The following is a 15,495-nucleotide window of genomic DNA, read 5'->3' as shown; positions in this document are numbered from 1 at the left end:
TTTAAGCTGCTGACTTCAGCTTCCACTCATCATTAAACACACACAGACACACACACACACACACACACACACACACACACACACACACACACACACACACACACACACACACACACACACACACACACACACACACACACACACACACACACACACACACACACACACACACACACAGCATTTTAAGCTTGATTGGTCTGGTGACTGGATGTTTCTGGGAGCTGCAGTTTTACATCTTGTAATAGAGATGATTTTCTCTGTGCTACTTGAATAGAGCCAAAAAGGTTTTGTAACCAGTTATAGAATCAAGGCTTTGAGAGCAATCAGTTTATACCGAAACTGTGTTGGGACTGATCCAGTCTGTGATGTGGCCAGATGTGGCTCAGACCACCTCTGAATGTGGTCTGAGCGATCGGACCTCTGAATGTGGTCTGAGTGACTGAATACATGCTCGGTGCACTGTGCAGTGTGGCTGACCACTACAGTAGTTGTTAGGCTCAGTTTCTGAACACTGGCTGTGTGCTTTTAGATCTGCTTGATAATCAAAGAATATCTACAATATGAGATCTTTAAATAACTTGATATGAGATGGTGATCGGCAGTCTGGGGAAAAACTGGGTTTGAATATTGAAAATGACTTCTTTTAGTGGAATAAGACGCAGCGTTTGTGATTATAGTTCGTAATGACATGTTGGTTTAACAGACACAGACTAGAATAGTATCTCAGAATGTGCTATTTTCCCGTTATTAATCTTCTCCTTTTGTGAAGTCAGCCGCCTCCTCCCTCATCACACAACACTTTCATTCTCTCTGTCAGCAGCTGCTTGTTTGTTTTACATGAGGAACAGGCACGAGACTGAGTGTTTGCGTGAGATAACAGCTGTAATATCTGTATTTTCTTTCAGATCCTGTTATATAGGAATATTTCCATAGTGTGTGTTTGATACATAATATATAACACAGTATCAGGCATGTGTGAATTGTCAATAAGCCCTGTAGAAATGAAGAGTAACCACAGACAAAAGCAGCAGTTACTGCTGACTTCTCAGTACAGATTGGACTCCACTAGGTGGGAGTGTTGTGTATTAAATGATTTACTGTCAGTGAATAAGTCTAACTCAGGGACCAATTACCAGTAGTTTCAGTGCTCTAACACTGTCCATTTACTTCATTGCAGTCAGAAAATCCAGATTAACAATGAAGATGTATAAGTGTTGTGTGCTGTACTAAGATAATGCAAAGCTTTTTGGTGTCTTTGATGTTATAACTACTCTTGGCCAGTCTAGTGACAGTAGCTTTTGGGTGTGTGTACGTATATGTATCATCATGGATCAGTCTTTGCTTCTTTCTGTCACTGCTTACAACACCAACATACACAGAGAGAGAGTTGTTTATTTTGTAGGTTTAAGATGGGACAGCAGTGAAAGTCCACTTATGTCTCACCTTCTAGCTTTTTGAATTGACATTTTTTGGCTTTTGGAAATTATAATTGTTTAGTTTGCCATCTAGGAAAAAAATGGTGTCAGTGTGCCGAAGACAAACCCTCTTCATGTGCATGCATTTTGGATGTTATATTGCCATAAAATATTTAATTACAGTAGGACCCAAGCATGAACTGGTTCTATTGGAATTGCTCTGACAATCAATATTTCTGAATGAAAGTTGTCTTTTTGAGCCCGAACATGCTTTAAAAAAAAGAAACTTTGTACACACAACAGGCCTGGTGAGGGTTTAGATATTAATAGGTCTCGCACTGCATAGAGCAAAATGGCTCAATACTCGTCCTCTTTAATAAAAAAAAAAAAAAATGGTCCTGTATTTCACATGCACGTGCAAAATCCAGGAGGACACCATACTTGAACAAACTCCCAGAGAATTAATGAAATTGTCTTTTGTGTTTTTAGTACTATTTAGTACTAGTATTTTATTTTATTGTACTTTATTTTACTTTTTGTCTTTTCTATACAGTATTCTCATTACTCAGTGTTTTAGCATATTGGTTACCTCATATTTAATGCCAATAAATATGAGGTGAACTGTATTGATAGAGAGAGTGAGAAAGATAGAAACACAGTGAGACAGACTGAGAGAGACAGAGGGGTAGAGAGTGAGACAGAGAGAGAGAGAGAGAGAGAGAGAGAGAGAGAGAGGTTTTTGAGGAAGGTACATTCAGGTCAATTCAATTCAAAGCCAATGTGACAAGCTAATTTTCCAGCCCGGTCATCTGAGGAGGAGGGAGAGGAAGGAGGAGGTGACAGAATGAGGGGCTACACCACAAGGAGGGACGTGTGTGTGTGTGTGTGTGGTGAAAGGAGATGTATCAAAGATGAGGTGATAGGACAGTCGCTCAGTCTCTATCTCAACCCAAATGCACACGGAGCTCCCTCTCTCTCTTTCGTGCTGTGTGTGTGTGTGAGAGAGAGAGCGCTTGTTTACCATCCTTGTGGGGACCCAGGAGCAGGAGCCCTCTGCACTGGGGACTGACGGCTTTGTAGGTTTTTGTTCAATGACTTCAATGCTGTTTGAGGGTTAAAGGGATAGTTCAACATTTTGGCAAACTGGCCCATTGCCATAATCCCTATAGTTTTAGGAGTAGGTTTGTTACCTTTATTTGTCAGTGCAAGCTATTTTTAGAACAGCGGAGCAGAGCTGCGAGCTGCTCAGAGCTATGCTACGGAGGCTAATGGGATTTCTTGGTTTTCCTTATAAAACTCATCAAATACAGAATCCAACAACTCCAAAACGCTCTGGTGGACAAGTTGTGACCTGCACATTCACCACGCTATGAGATAATAACGGAGCGTTATGAGACAGAGTTGTTTTCGAGGTAAATACAGAGTTTGCTGAAAAACTGTCCCTGAAGGCAACGCGCATCAGCGGGTTTGCATGAATTTACCTCTAAAACAACTCTGTCTCATAACGTTCTGTTATTATCTCATAACGTGGTGAATGTGCAGGTCACAACTTCGTCCACCAGAGCGTTTTGGAGTTGTTGGATTGTGTATTTGATAGGTTTGATGAGGGAAACCAAGAAATCCCATTAGCCTCTCTAGCGTAGCTCTGAACAGCTCGCGGCTCTGCTCCACTAGGGCTGGGCGATATATCGATATAAAAAATATATCGATATATTTTTTAATGGGATATGGAATTTGACCATATCGCATATATCGATATAGTTCAAATTTGCGCTGTGATCCTTGCTCCATTCAGGCTGCTGATCTGGAGCTCTCTGCACTGCTCGCCGCGCTCCGCTCCGCCCCTCCTCTTCCTATTTTTTCATGCTTCAGACCGCTGCTTCACCAGCTGACCGAGAGGAACGCACCGAGTCCACGTCGACCTCGTTGCCGTTAACGAGCCGAGCCGCGGCTCTAGAGGCTCAGTCAGCTGCTGTAGCACAGCTGTTAGCCGTTAGCTGTTATTAGCCGTTAGCCATTAGCACGTCGTCCCCTGCAGCAGCGTCAGAGCTCCAGACCTCTGTGAGCCGCGGTGCTTTCACCAGATTCAGCTCGTAAGGTTTGCGTTTACCCCATGGATCTATGATAATATAATACATCCATGGTTTACACACGTTTGTTTTCACTCTGGTCCAAACCGTGGGTCCGTGAGTGTCACGTGACGTTTCCATGACGACTGACCGGAAAAGACGTGGGGCACGTCACGTGACTCCAGGTTAAAAAAAAAAAAATCTCTGAGAAATAACAGACACATAGTTGTTGTTTTTTAGTTTTTAGTGCAGACAATTGATCGTTTTTTTTTTATTTCAAGAGTGCCTTTCTATAAGACTCTGCTATAGCTGGTGTTTATGTTACAGAAATGTCTTATAATAAATTATACATGATAATGACAATATTTTCACATTTCCAGCCAACTTTTAACATTGATCTTAGAAGAGGCCTTATGGAATCACGCCTTCTAAAATCCATTACTCCATTACTTTGATTTCAAAAAAGGTACTCTTGTCAGGCAGTATTTATGTTTATATTTTGTTATTTGAGCAACTGAACATTTATTCATGAACCAGATGAAGAAACCTGTTTATTATTTATTCATTTGATTTTGCAACTGTTCAGTGAAATAGCCGGTTTCAATAAAACTACCTGTGACTTGTCATATTTGCTCTCACTTTGCGGAAAAATATCGGGATATATATCGTATATCGATATTCAGACAAAATATATCGGGATATGACTTTTGGTCCATATCGCCCAGCCCTATGCTCCACCGTTCTAAAAATTGCTTGCACCGACAATTAAAGGTAACAGACCTACTGGTATGTCTATAGCGATTATGGCAATGGGCCAATTTGTCCCTTTAAGACTTGGTTCAGGTTCAGGTCAGTTGTGATGGTTTGCCTTAGGGGAAGGTGTGTACCGTTAGTGAATGGTTGTTGAATGTGTGTGTGTGTGTTTCAGATAAACTATAAGATGATAATTTGTCGCAAAACATGACGCATGTGCATCCAGCTGACTATAACTTCCTTATAGTGTCCATCTGATCATATAGGATTCTTAGATATCCCACTCTGTAACCGTGCTGCTCTGGAACTGTAGAACAGGGAAATGTAAACACCAAGCTTTTCAGTGTTAAAACTAAACACGTTAAGCACATTTCTCTCTTACACATTCATTTCTGTCCACTTAAAGATTTTTATTCACATCTGTGAATCTTCTTCATATTTTATGTTTATTCTCATTAACATATTATATTTCTTAGCCACTAACCTCAACCCTAAAACCAGGTCCTAACCGTCTCAACCCTGACCGCTAAAGTATCATGGTGTATGGATGCTCAGATCACACAAATATAGTAAAACACACACACACACACACACACACACACACACACACACACCTTCTGTCGTTACCCATACCTTTATTAGCCACTTCCAACACACACCCACACTCTCTGTCTCGCCACAGAGGACACATGATGGATGACCCTCGTCTTTGGATGCTAATGCATCAAGAGCTCGGTGAGCAGCTCTCTCTCTCTCTCTCTCTCTCTCTTCGCAAGTGTGTTTGTGTGTGTGTGATTTTATATTCTGTGTCCACCTCCTGCTGACCGCTCAGTCAAACTGTAGCTGAATATGTCTGGTTGTCGGGGGTCCTGCTCTGACACTCTCACACCAGCTGCCAGTTCTTTTGTGGTCTTTGTGTTGGGTTCATAGTTAACAACAACATTTGCATTCATTTATTATCCCTCAGTGATGCAGTCCTCCCACCTCACTGGGGCTTACTTCTTTCATCAGTTGTCCGTGCCGGCAGCTTCGCTCACACCAACTGGAGTTGAGGACATTCTTGTCCTTTCACTGTCCACTGTGTCCACGTATTCTAGCAAAATAGCATAAACTGTTTCCCTCTTTTTATTCCTGTTTTTTAAGACAAAACAAACAGGTACAGGGGAATGAGTAGTAGCTTTTAGAGGGATAGTTCAACATTTTGGCAAATTGGCCCATTGCCATAATCCCTATAGTCATAGCAGTAGGTTCATTACCTTTATTTGTTGGTGTAAACTATTTTTAGAACGGCCGAGCCAAGCAGCGAGCTGCTCAGAGCTACACTACGGTAAGTACGTAGTACTACGCTAAGTAAATGCAGAGACGACTCATAGCGTGGTGAATGTGCAGGTCACAACTCCGTTTTGGAGTTGTTGGATTTTGTATTTGATGAGTTTGATGAGGGAAACCAAGAAATCTCATTAGCCTCCGTAGCGTAGCTCTGAGCAGCTCACGGCTCTGCTCCACCGTTGTAGAAACAGCTTGCACCGACAAATAACCTACTGCTATGACTACAGGGATTATGGCAACGGGCCAATTTGCCACATTGTTGAACTATCCCTTTCAGTAATCGTTGCATTTTTCTGTACTTGAGATACCAACTGACATTATTGATCATTTCAATATGACTTTTTTTTTTAATCAAATCATGCAGCAGTAGTTATGACTGCCAGTGCTAGGACACTGTAGGGGAGATGTGGGAAACAGGATATCCACCTCAGTAACACAAACAGAGCAAAGATAATTGTGTGTGTGCGTGCTTGGGTGTGTGTGTCTGCCTGTCTGCGTGTGTGTGTGTAAGAGTGAGAGAGATACAAGTCTGGTCACTTTGTTTAACTTGACAAGCATGATCCTCCACACTTACCTGTAGAGATGAATCAGTGTCAGTGCTGGACGCGCTGAATTCTCATCCACACACACACACACCCACAGAGAGAGAGAGCAGCCACTCACCTCCAGAGGTGAGATATGATGTGACCACTCTATTTTACCCTGAGGTGTCCGTGTGTGTGTGTGTGTTCAGGAGTTGGTGTGTTGGATTAAAGAAGTTCAAAGACCACACTAGTGCATTTTAGCGCTCAGTCATTCAAAACGTACCATACGTCCAGGCAGGATGGGATGTTCACTTCCTGTTGAAATGAATAGAACATTAGACATGAAAAAAAAAACATATATAAAGGGCCAGGTTCCCTGACTAGATATCAGTGTATCATAAATAATGCCAACACTCTTTCTAGCTGCTGATAGAGAACCAGCTCTTCCTGAGAGACTGTTATTACTCAGCAGTGGGTCTGACTCCTCTCTGCTGTTTAGGTAGAACACACAGTTTCATTTGTGCTGTTAAACACCTTAGAATGTGTCTGAATGAGCTGAAGCAGATCTATAAGGAACAACAGTCCACACTTCTCCTGAACACTGAGTAGCCAGTGAAGAGGAGGTTCAACCAGTCAGTAAACCCAAGACTGTTTCCACCAGAGCTGTGGATGTTTATGACTGTTCATGAAAGACCCATTATTATTAGTGTTTGGTATTGATAAAAAGACACAATCTATCAATATCAATGCAGTTATATTAATCCCACCAGGAACAATTGGTTCGAGCAGTTGATAAAGAGAATACCATAACAATAAAATGGAATACAATAATAATACATTTTATTTCTAATGCACTTTTCATCAAAAAAAAAAAGATTTCAAAGTGCTACAGAGTTAAAAGCAAAGTATAAAAAGCACACAATAAAACAAACAAACAATAAAAACAAAATTAATGTTACATATATTAGTGTTAGCAGTCATAGGCCTTTCTAAATAGAAAGGTTTTCAGGCCAGTTTTGAATGATCCCAGGCTCTGGGTAGCCCTCAGCTGGGTTGTAAAATTATAAAATACAGAGGAGTAGTGGGATCAAGGCTCTAATAAATATAGTAAAAAAACAAACTAACTAAAATACTTTTTTTTTATTAACCCCACCACCACCACCCCTAATGGGGACCTTTTTTTTCTTTCTTTCTTTCTCATTATTTTCTTTTCTTTCTCTTTTTTTCATTTGAGGAAAAAAGACACAATAATCAGGTGGCAGTAACATACAACCCATCAACATCACAAACATAAGGGAGGACAGAAAAAAAAAGAACAAACATTTAACGACAAAAAAATAATCAAAACATATAATCAGTATGTGCATACTACATATGTTTTATACACGGACCATAAATTCATATCATAACTCAGTAAATAAAAGATACAATAATTCACTCTACAGCATCCAAAAAAAACAAGCACAAAAACATACAAAACGATAAACTATATTGAATCTTCATCCCATCTTCCCATCTTTTTATCCCTGACATTATGCTTGTTTGTCTAGATGAAGATCAGATAACATTTTATGACCAATCACTGACTTTTATATACAGTACATTCCACCGAACCCCTTTCCCTCTCTCCCTCTTTCCCCCTCTCCTCCCTCCCTCCCTCCCTCCTCCCTCCCTCCCTCCCTCCTGCTTAAGCTCAGGACAGTCTGTAAATGGCTGTGTTAGGTGGAGGCTGTGACTTTAAATGGAGAAACCGTCGGTGGACACACAATCTCCAACACAGTGCACACACACACACACACACACACTGTTTCAGGGACCAAATTGATGAGGCAGATTTATGACGGCTGCCGGCCACAACAAATTAAGTTGACAGTGATGTATGGGGGGGGGACGAGTGTCACACTGCACTAACGGACCTCACACACACACACGTGTGCCCCAGCAGTGGCCCCCTACTCCCAGACCTTCTTGTTAGGCATCCCTGTCAGGCAGACCCCACCCTCCACCCCCTCACCATCCCAGCATGCCTGCATAATAAAATTCTTCATCCTGATTGGTGTTTTTTTTTCTCTCTTCTCCTCCATCCAGACTCATCCTGCCGCCAGCAAACTGGCCCTGAAGGACAGCTTCACATTTGATGACTACAGGTCAGTGTGTGTGTGGGGCTGGGGGGTGGGGGGGAACGTCCTCGGCCTGTTTCCACACTCCTTCACATCTTTTACCTGTTTATGTGTGTCCTGCATGTGAATTGGAACAAATGCTAAGGAATCGGTCCAGTGCATCTCTCCCATCAGTGGTGAGAACGCTCAACGCTGCTGAGGTCGGCAAACTGTGACACTGACTACGTTTACATGCAGTCAATAACCCTTTCATAATCGGAATATAAGCAATAACCCGGTTGTGCACGGCCATGTAAACACCAATAACCCTTTTGAAAACAGTTTAAAAACCCAAAAATGACCCCTGGGTTACTCCTTTTCTAAACCAAATATTTGGTCATGTACAGTATACGCCTATCGGGATATTCCCATCGAAAGGAACATTCATTTGTGTTCTACGCATGTTCCATTCACAAAGGATCTTGGTCTTTTGAGTACAGGAACTACTTGTTGTAAACATGGTGAAACGCAAGATAACACCACACTTTTGGAGCGAGGAGGAAACAAATCACTTCATAAGTGGTGAAAGACATAAGCATCATGTCTTTTGTGGACGGTAGAAAGTAGCGGGATAGCAAGATCGCCGTGCTGCTGCTGTTGCTGTTGCTGTTGTTTTTGGATACAGGAAGCAGAAGCAGAAATAACGCGCATTGGATATCCCAATTGATTACAATTACCATGTATACGGCAATAACCCTGTAAACGGGTTATTCTGAATGTTTCAGAAACTGGAATATTGACCTTAAAGGACAATTACGGGCAAATTCAACTCGTGCCTGTATTTTCCTAACATTTTAGGTCTAAAAGAAGGAATCTGAAGATTTTCAGTTTAATTGCTCCTGTTGTGCGGTAGTTGTGTCTGTCCCCACATCGCCACGGCAGCAATGAATGGGAGCGGATGGAAGTTCCTCTGCTTAGGCTGTTTACATCCCTCAAAGCCGCAATTCTTTTCCCACAGACAGCGTCAGATGGCTCCTCGAACATGCACCGAGAAGTTTATTTACTTCAAGCAAACCAACATGTTTAGAAAACTAGATCTAATTCAAAGTCTTGCGTGAGACCAAAGTTGACGCGCTCGGTCAACTTCGATCCCATCCGTGACTGAAAATCGCAGTCCGGTCCGATCCGTGAGGTTTCTCATCGGTTGCCCCCCTAGTGTACATTGTAACAGAAGTGGAAATCAAAGATCCCCAAATACCCTTTAACTCTGAACATTGCTACTAGGTGTTTCTTTAAATGGCTGCAGAACGTTTGAGTTTTATTTCAGAGGACAATTTGATATCAGATATATGTGTCTGTTGCTTCAGCACCACGGACAGCGTCACAGTTTGGTCAGTACCCAGCACAGGGAGCATGGCAGGGGAAACTCACACCACACACACACAGATCTGGTGTGACTGTTCTGTGTTCAGGGAACTTTACACACAAGGCAGTTGTCTGTTGTTGTGCTCTGTGTTTAAAATCTGAAGAATTAAAATCTGCCTCACCTGCTGCCGCCCAGGATCTCATGAGTCTTCTGTGATTGGTTGGTGCGTGTGACAGGTGGGCCGTGTCCTCGGTGATGACCCGTCAGAACCAGATTCCTACTGAGGACGGCAGCCGGGTCACTCTGGCCCTCATCCCCCTCTGGGACATGTGCAACCACACTAATGGACTGGTACAGTTTGACACACACACACACACACACACACACACACACACACACACACACACACACACACACACACACACACACACACATGCTAGTTTATCTCACTGTATTAATAAAAAGTGATTGTCTGTCTGCAGATCACCACCGGCTACAACCTGGAGGATGATCGCTGTGAATGTGTGGCGCTGCAGGACTACAAGGAGAACGAACAGGTTACTACCGCTTTATTGTCTGTCTGGCCTCTCTCTGTTTACATAAGCTGCTGTGTACATGAAGGACCGGGCCTGATTTGACACTGTGACACTACATTACTTTGGATATTTTTCCATCTTGCAGTGTGCTATAAATATGGTTTAACATCAGAAACCACATCCGCGCCATGCACACAAAAATCACACAGACGAAAGAGAAAACCGTGCACTCAACTGCAGCATACAGTATTCGTTCATTAACAGGGGCAACCCCCTAAAGAATGCCAGTTTATATAATGTCTATTTCAGTGTGCTGTCATTCCTTAATTTCCTCACGTGGCGTACAGCAGCCAACCATCAACCTGAATATCAAATACATCAGATCAGGGTCCGATATAAAAATATATATTTTCAAAATAGTAGCTCAAAATATTTCTCTCATGTGATTTCTACCCCTTGATCGACAGAAACTAAATGGATAAAACAAGTTTTATTTTAAAGCAGAAGTAAGCAGAATATTTGTGTTAATATAAGTCTTAAATAGTTATATCTTCAGACAGCAATCACTTATATAGAGTGTTTGGTCTGAAACACTCTGAGCTCACTCTGCTCTGCTGTAAGCCGAGGAGAAAACTTTCCTTGTATCCTACAACCTTTATCCAATGAGGAGAGAGAACGGCATAAAGGGGCGGTCCTCTCTGTGTGTGCAGCCAAGGGATGCGCGTGAATGTGGTGACGTAGGGACGAGGGCGGGGACTGCTAACTCCATCGTCTGACAGGAAGTTAGCCAAAACCACCGGATCGCTTACTTCTGCTTTAAAAGCTAATGCTTGGACTACAATGTATATAGACTATAGGTTCACCTGGAGATACAAATGAAAGAGCCAGAGGGGGGTCATGAACATGTTTGGTATTTGTCTTTGTGTGTTAATGAATTGCTTTGTCCTTTGATAGACTGCTAGATTGTCTCACGTGAGTCTGCAAGTCTTTCTATGTCTTAATGTCCTTCTCTGTCCTCTCTATAGATCTACATCTTCTACGGCACAAGATCCAACGCCGAGTTCGTCATCCACAACGGCTTCTTCTTCCAGGACAACGCCCACGACCGAGTCAAGATCAAGCTGGGCGTCAGCAAGAGCGAGCGCCTCTACGCCATGAAGGCCGAAGTGCTGGCGCGGGCCGGCATCCCAGCGTGCGTCCAAAACCCCGCTCTTTATGTCACGGTTTATCAGCTTTGTGTTTCCAGTCAGAGGCCAAACGTCCCTCTCCTTCCGTCTCATTTACAAACACGGTGTCTGCTCCCAGAAGGGATTGAATCTGCAAACCTGCAGCTTTGTTTTTACTCTCAAGTCTTAAATATGGGTCAAGGGGAGCTCCAGGCTTGGTGACTAACACCGTGTATCCTCCATGAAGCCACAGAGCACTTTGTCTTCCAACAGTAGATATTTCAACCAATTATGCTCCCCTTTGGCATAATTGAAATACATACTATAAATGTTGCAGCAGGTTTCTCTTTTTTTTCATCCCTCCCCGCCAAGTATCAATTTACCATCAGCCCCAACACTTTCATCACCAAGAAGCTTAATCATTTTATCATTAGCCTCTTAATTTTATGCAGCATTCTCTGCTCTGCATTTTTAATAAGACGCTTTTTAATCTCTTATTGATGACTAAATCTCAACAGTGGAAATTAAATGAAACAATCCCCGTTGTTGCCGGGGCGCTCTATTAAATTGACAGATACGCTTGTAGATCATTTTCAAAGGAAACAGCTCTGCGCTGGGTGTCGGGGACGCGCCGAGATGTCAAGCGGCTGCTATCATCGCACTCCTCACTTCCCTCTCTGCCTCCGACTGCATTCCTTTCTGATAAGTGGGAATAAGTGAGCACTTTTGACTGAAAAATGTAATTAGTCTGCTTTTTTTTTTTTTATCGCGCACATCTACAACAGCCTCTCCTTTTTAAAACACACAGCGTGACCTCTGCTGCGAAGAGTTCCTTCCTGAGCCCGGAGGAATGGACAGAGGGGCTAATCTGATAGGAAGAGCGGGGAGGCGGCTGTAATGCGTTTGTGTGCTGTAATAACATTGAACCTGTGCTACCCGTCGCCACATCGATCACTTTGCTCAAGCAGGAGGAAAATATTGCCCCTCTCTAAAATTAGCTCAGTGTGTAATGTGATGATGAGGAACAGATCCTACCGAGTCCAGGATCCCACTTGTTCTTCAAGATGCTACGCTGATATTATTTTCAGAGAGACGGCAGAGAGGCCACGTTTGGTTTAATGGTCCTCAAGCCTCCATTCTAGACTCTGGTATTTGTGTGAAATCTCAAACTTTCATTTTTACAGCTGCTTTATTTTTTTGGCCACAGTACCAGCACTATAATCTGGACCGTCAACTGATTTACTATACTTGCACCACTGGTCAGTGGAGTGGAGCTGTGAAACCACTCTGGTTTCATAGCTGCTGGGGAAACTGCAGGGAAGAGGAGGAGCGCTTCCAGTACACTGAGTCTCACTTCCATTTCAGAAAATAAACAACTTTCATTCCATATGTTAGTATTATAAAAGGAGGCAGAGGAGGAACTAAAGACAAGACAGATCAATCCAATCCAACTTTATTTGTTGAGCACTTTAAAGCATCCACACTGTGTCAGCCACTGTGCTGCACAGAATAATTAATAAAAGACAGCTGACATAATGCATACAATTACATATAAGATAAATAAAAAGACATACAATATGGGTAGAAATGACAGCCGTACAATAAAAACAATCAAATAACATAAAATCAAATTTAAAAAAGTCAACGATAATGAAATGGAGCGAGCAGGGAAGAGAAGTCATTAGAATCAGGGGTTTTGGAGGCACTTGGACATAAAGACCTGCCTCTAAACATTACAGTCTTGACTCTTGAAGTAAATAAAGGGAGAGTCTGTGAACTGTGTGAGAGGCTGAATAAGACACATAAGCAGTCTCCTCTGACTTTCTAAGTGTTCTTTTCTTTACATATCGTATCTTAATTATGAAAATTCGAACAGATAAAATGTGTTAAAATGAACTCTTGTCAGTTTGGGGTATTTATTGTGCACATTGTTTATCTACAGTAGATGTGTTTATTTATGTGTGTTTCCTGCTGTGTTTCCAGGTCCTGCGTCTTTGCCCTGCACTGTAATGAGCCCCCCATTTCAGCCCAACTCCTGGCCTTCCTCAGAGTCTTCTGCATGACGGAGGGTGAGACACTGACACACACACACACACACACACACACACACACACACACACACACACACACACACACACACACACACACACACACACACACACACACACACACACACACACACACACACACACACACACACACACAGAGAGTCAGATACTGTACCAGCAGCAGGACTTTCCCTGCAGAAACTCAAAGCCACAAAACCCGCACTCAAATACAAAGAACGCTGCACTTTGTGATGCTCTGGGACCGTCGTCATGTGACTGCTTTGTCCAGAGATGAAAAGATGAGAGAGAGAGAGGAGGCAGAGTAGAGGGGAGGAGAAGGAGAAGGGAAGAGCAAGACCTGTCCGTTCCCAAGCTCCTTAATTGATCAAGGCAGGCCACCAGATGTGTGGAAGGAGAAATCCACCGGGGGTTTGCAATATTCATCGGCATGTATGCAGAACGGTGCCACTGTCATAAATCCCCAACCACACAAGGCCACATCCTCCTCTGTCACAGGACTCATCTTCACGACCCTGCTTGATATATTATTCACATTTTCTCCTGCATGTTAATCTTTAAAATGGCCGCAGTGTGTGCGTGTGTGTGTGTGTGCGTGCGTGTGACTGTGTGTGTGTGTCAACATTTCATAACAGATGTGACATGATGGAATATTGTGCGCACACACCGGGGAGCTGCACTCCTCCTTGTTCATCTTTCCCATGTAAGCAAGCGGAGATCAGATAAAGAGCGGCTCTGTCTTCTCTCTGCTCATGATTCATGCAAACAGAGTGGAAGGTCAGAGCGGCTGGATCAGTGCTCTTTCACTTCCTGAGGTGGCATCAGATGAGAAGATATTCAGTTCTGTCCGTTCTGTGTGTCCACAACATCAGATCACTTACACATGCAGAGTGCTACAGTACCTTTCAGTTTGACAAACACACATGCCGTCCACTCCAACTCCTACAACAGAGAGTTTCAGAAACACCACAAGCTCCATTGTGTTCTTGTCTGGACCTTTGGAAACAATGATGTCAACACACACAACCTTTTTGTCTTTGTTGCAAATGTTTAGTTTTCCTGTTTGCTGTTCCTTGTTCTGTTTACTTTAGGCATGTACAGTAATGCAAGTTAATGCAATTAAGTTCTTAATTTCAAGTGTAAACATATTGTGTAAGCGTGAACGTAGCCCAAAAGTATTTATTGTTTCTAAATCCTTTCACATCTCTCGCTGATTATACAGTAAATAGGTTTAAATGAACTTTTCTTTTAAATGAAGGGAGAGAGACCAAAGGTTTGATACAAGATCTAGGCTATAAGACGATGTGCACACGTAGCCAGGTGTTTATAAAAACACCCCCCCCCCCCTCCCTGTTTATAATAATGACTTTGTACTCCCCTGGTAAAAGTTGCACACCTGATGTCAATACATTTTTTGTTGCATACTGTTACGTTTCAGAATGGAAAACGTAGTTTTTCCCATATACACGCAAACCAGAAACAAGAATTTTCTGGTTTGCATGAAAGGTGAAAGCGCATTAAAGGATATCAGTTTTTTTAGATGCCTAGCGCCGTGTGTAATTGACCTGACAGGCAGCGTTCTGCAGTCTAGTTTTATTTTTTATTTTTAACAAACAGTTTAAAGGTAACACATGTGCACATGTAGAGTTGGCTTTGGTTTCTTTTGAAGAGATGCTAACATGTATCTTCGTTTCAGAGGAGCTGAAGGACTACCTGCTCGGAGATCGAGCCATCAACAAGATCTTCACCCTGGGCAACAGTGAGTTTCCCGTCAGCTGGGACAACGAGATCAAGCTGTGGACTTTCCTGGAGACCCGAGCTGCTCTGCTGCTCAAGACCTACAAGACCAGCTCAGAGGTCAGTCTGCTGTCACTAGAGTGATGGTCAGGGGTTTCTGACTGCCGAGCAGTTTGATGTTTCCTGTTACTGTATCAGAAAGATGTTGTTTGAAGAGCCAACAAGAACTTAGGATTCACTGCAAAAGCCATTGATAAAGTTAAGACTTCAAGTCTTTAGTTAGGAAGGAATATAAAATAAGAGAAGCTAGGAATAAATAGATGTCTTGCCTATGAACCTGATTTTAAGCCTCATCATTTGCACCTCACATTAAAGGAAAATTCAACATTTTGGCAAATTAGCCCATTGCCATAATCTCTATACTGTAGTTTTAGG

The 15,495-nt window shown here is 42.6% G+C and overlaps 1 protein-coding gene across 2 annotated transcripts in view; it reads left to right on the top strand.

Moving 5' to 3' along the window:
- The window catches only part of setd3 (SET domain containing 3, actin histidine methyltransferase), a 28,040-nt gene that overhangs the window by 11,012 nt on the left and 1,533 nt on the right, over positions 1 to 15,495 (top strand). For both annotated transcript variants that reach the window (XM_083997819.1, XM_083997820.1), the window contains exons 7-12: positions 8,179 to 8,237; positions 9,792 to 9,906; positions 10,038 to 10,112; positions 11,117 to 11,283; positions 13,241 to 13,326; positions 15,020 to 15,180. In XM_083997819.1, the coding sequence (XP_083853945.1) occupies positions 8,179 to 8,237; positions 9,792 to 9,906; positions 10,038 to 10,112; positions 11,117 to 11,283; positions 13,241 to 13,326; positions 15,020 to 15,180 (663 nt within the window). The remainder of the gene's footprint in view (positions 1 to 8,178; positions 8,238 to 9,791; positions 9,907 to 10,037; positions 10,113 to 11,116; positions 11,284 to 13,240; positions 13,327 to 15,019; positions 15,181 to 15,495) is intronic.

Source organism: Trachurus trachurus (genome assembly GCF_905171665.1).
Source record: "Trachurus trachurus genome assembly, chromosome: 22".
NCBI lineage: Eukaryota > Metazoa > Chordata > Actinopteri > Carangiformes > Carangidae > Trachurus > Trachurus trachurus.
The sequence above is the reverse complement of the archived record's forward strand: the minus strand, read 5'-3'. Positions and strand labels throughout refer to the sequence as shown.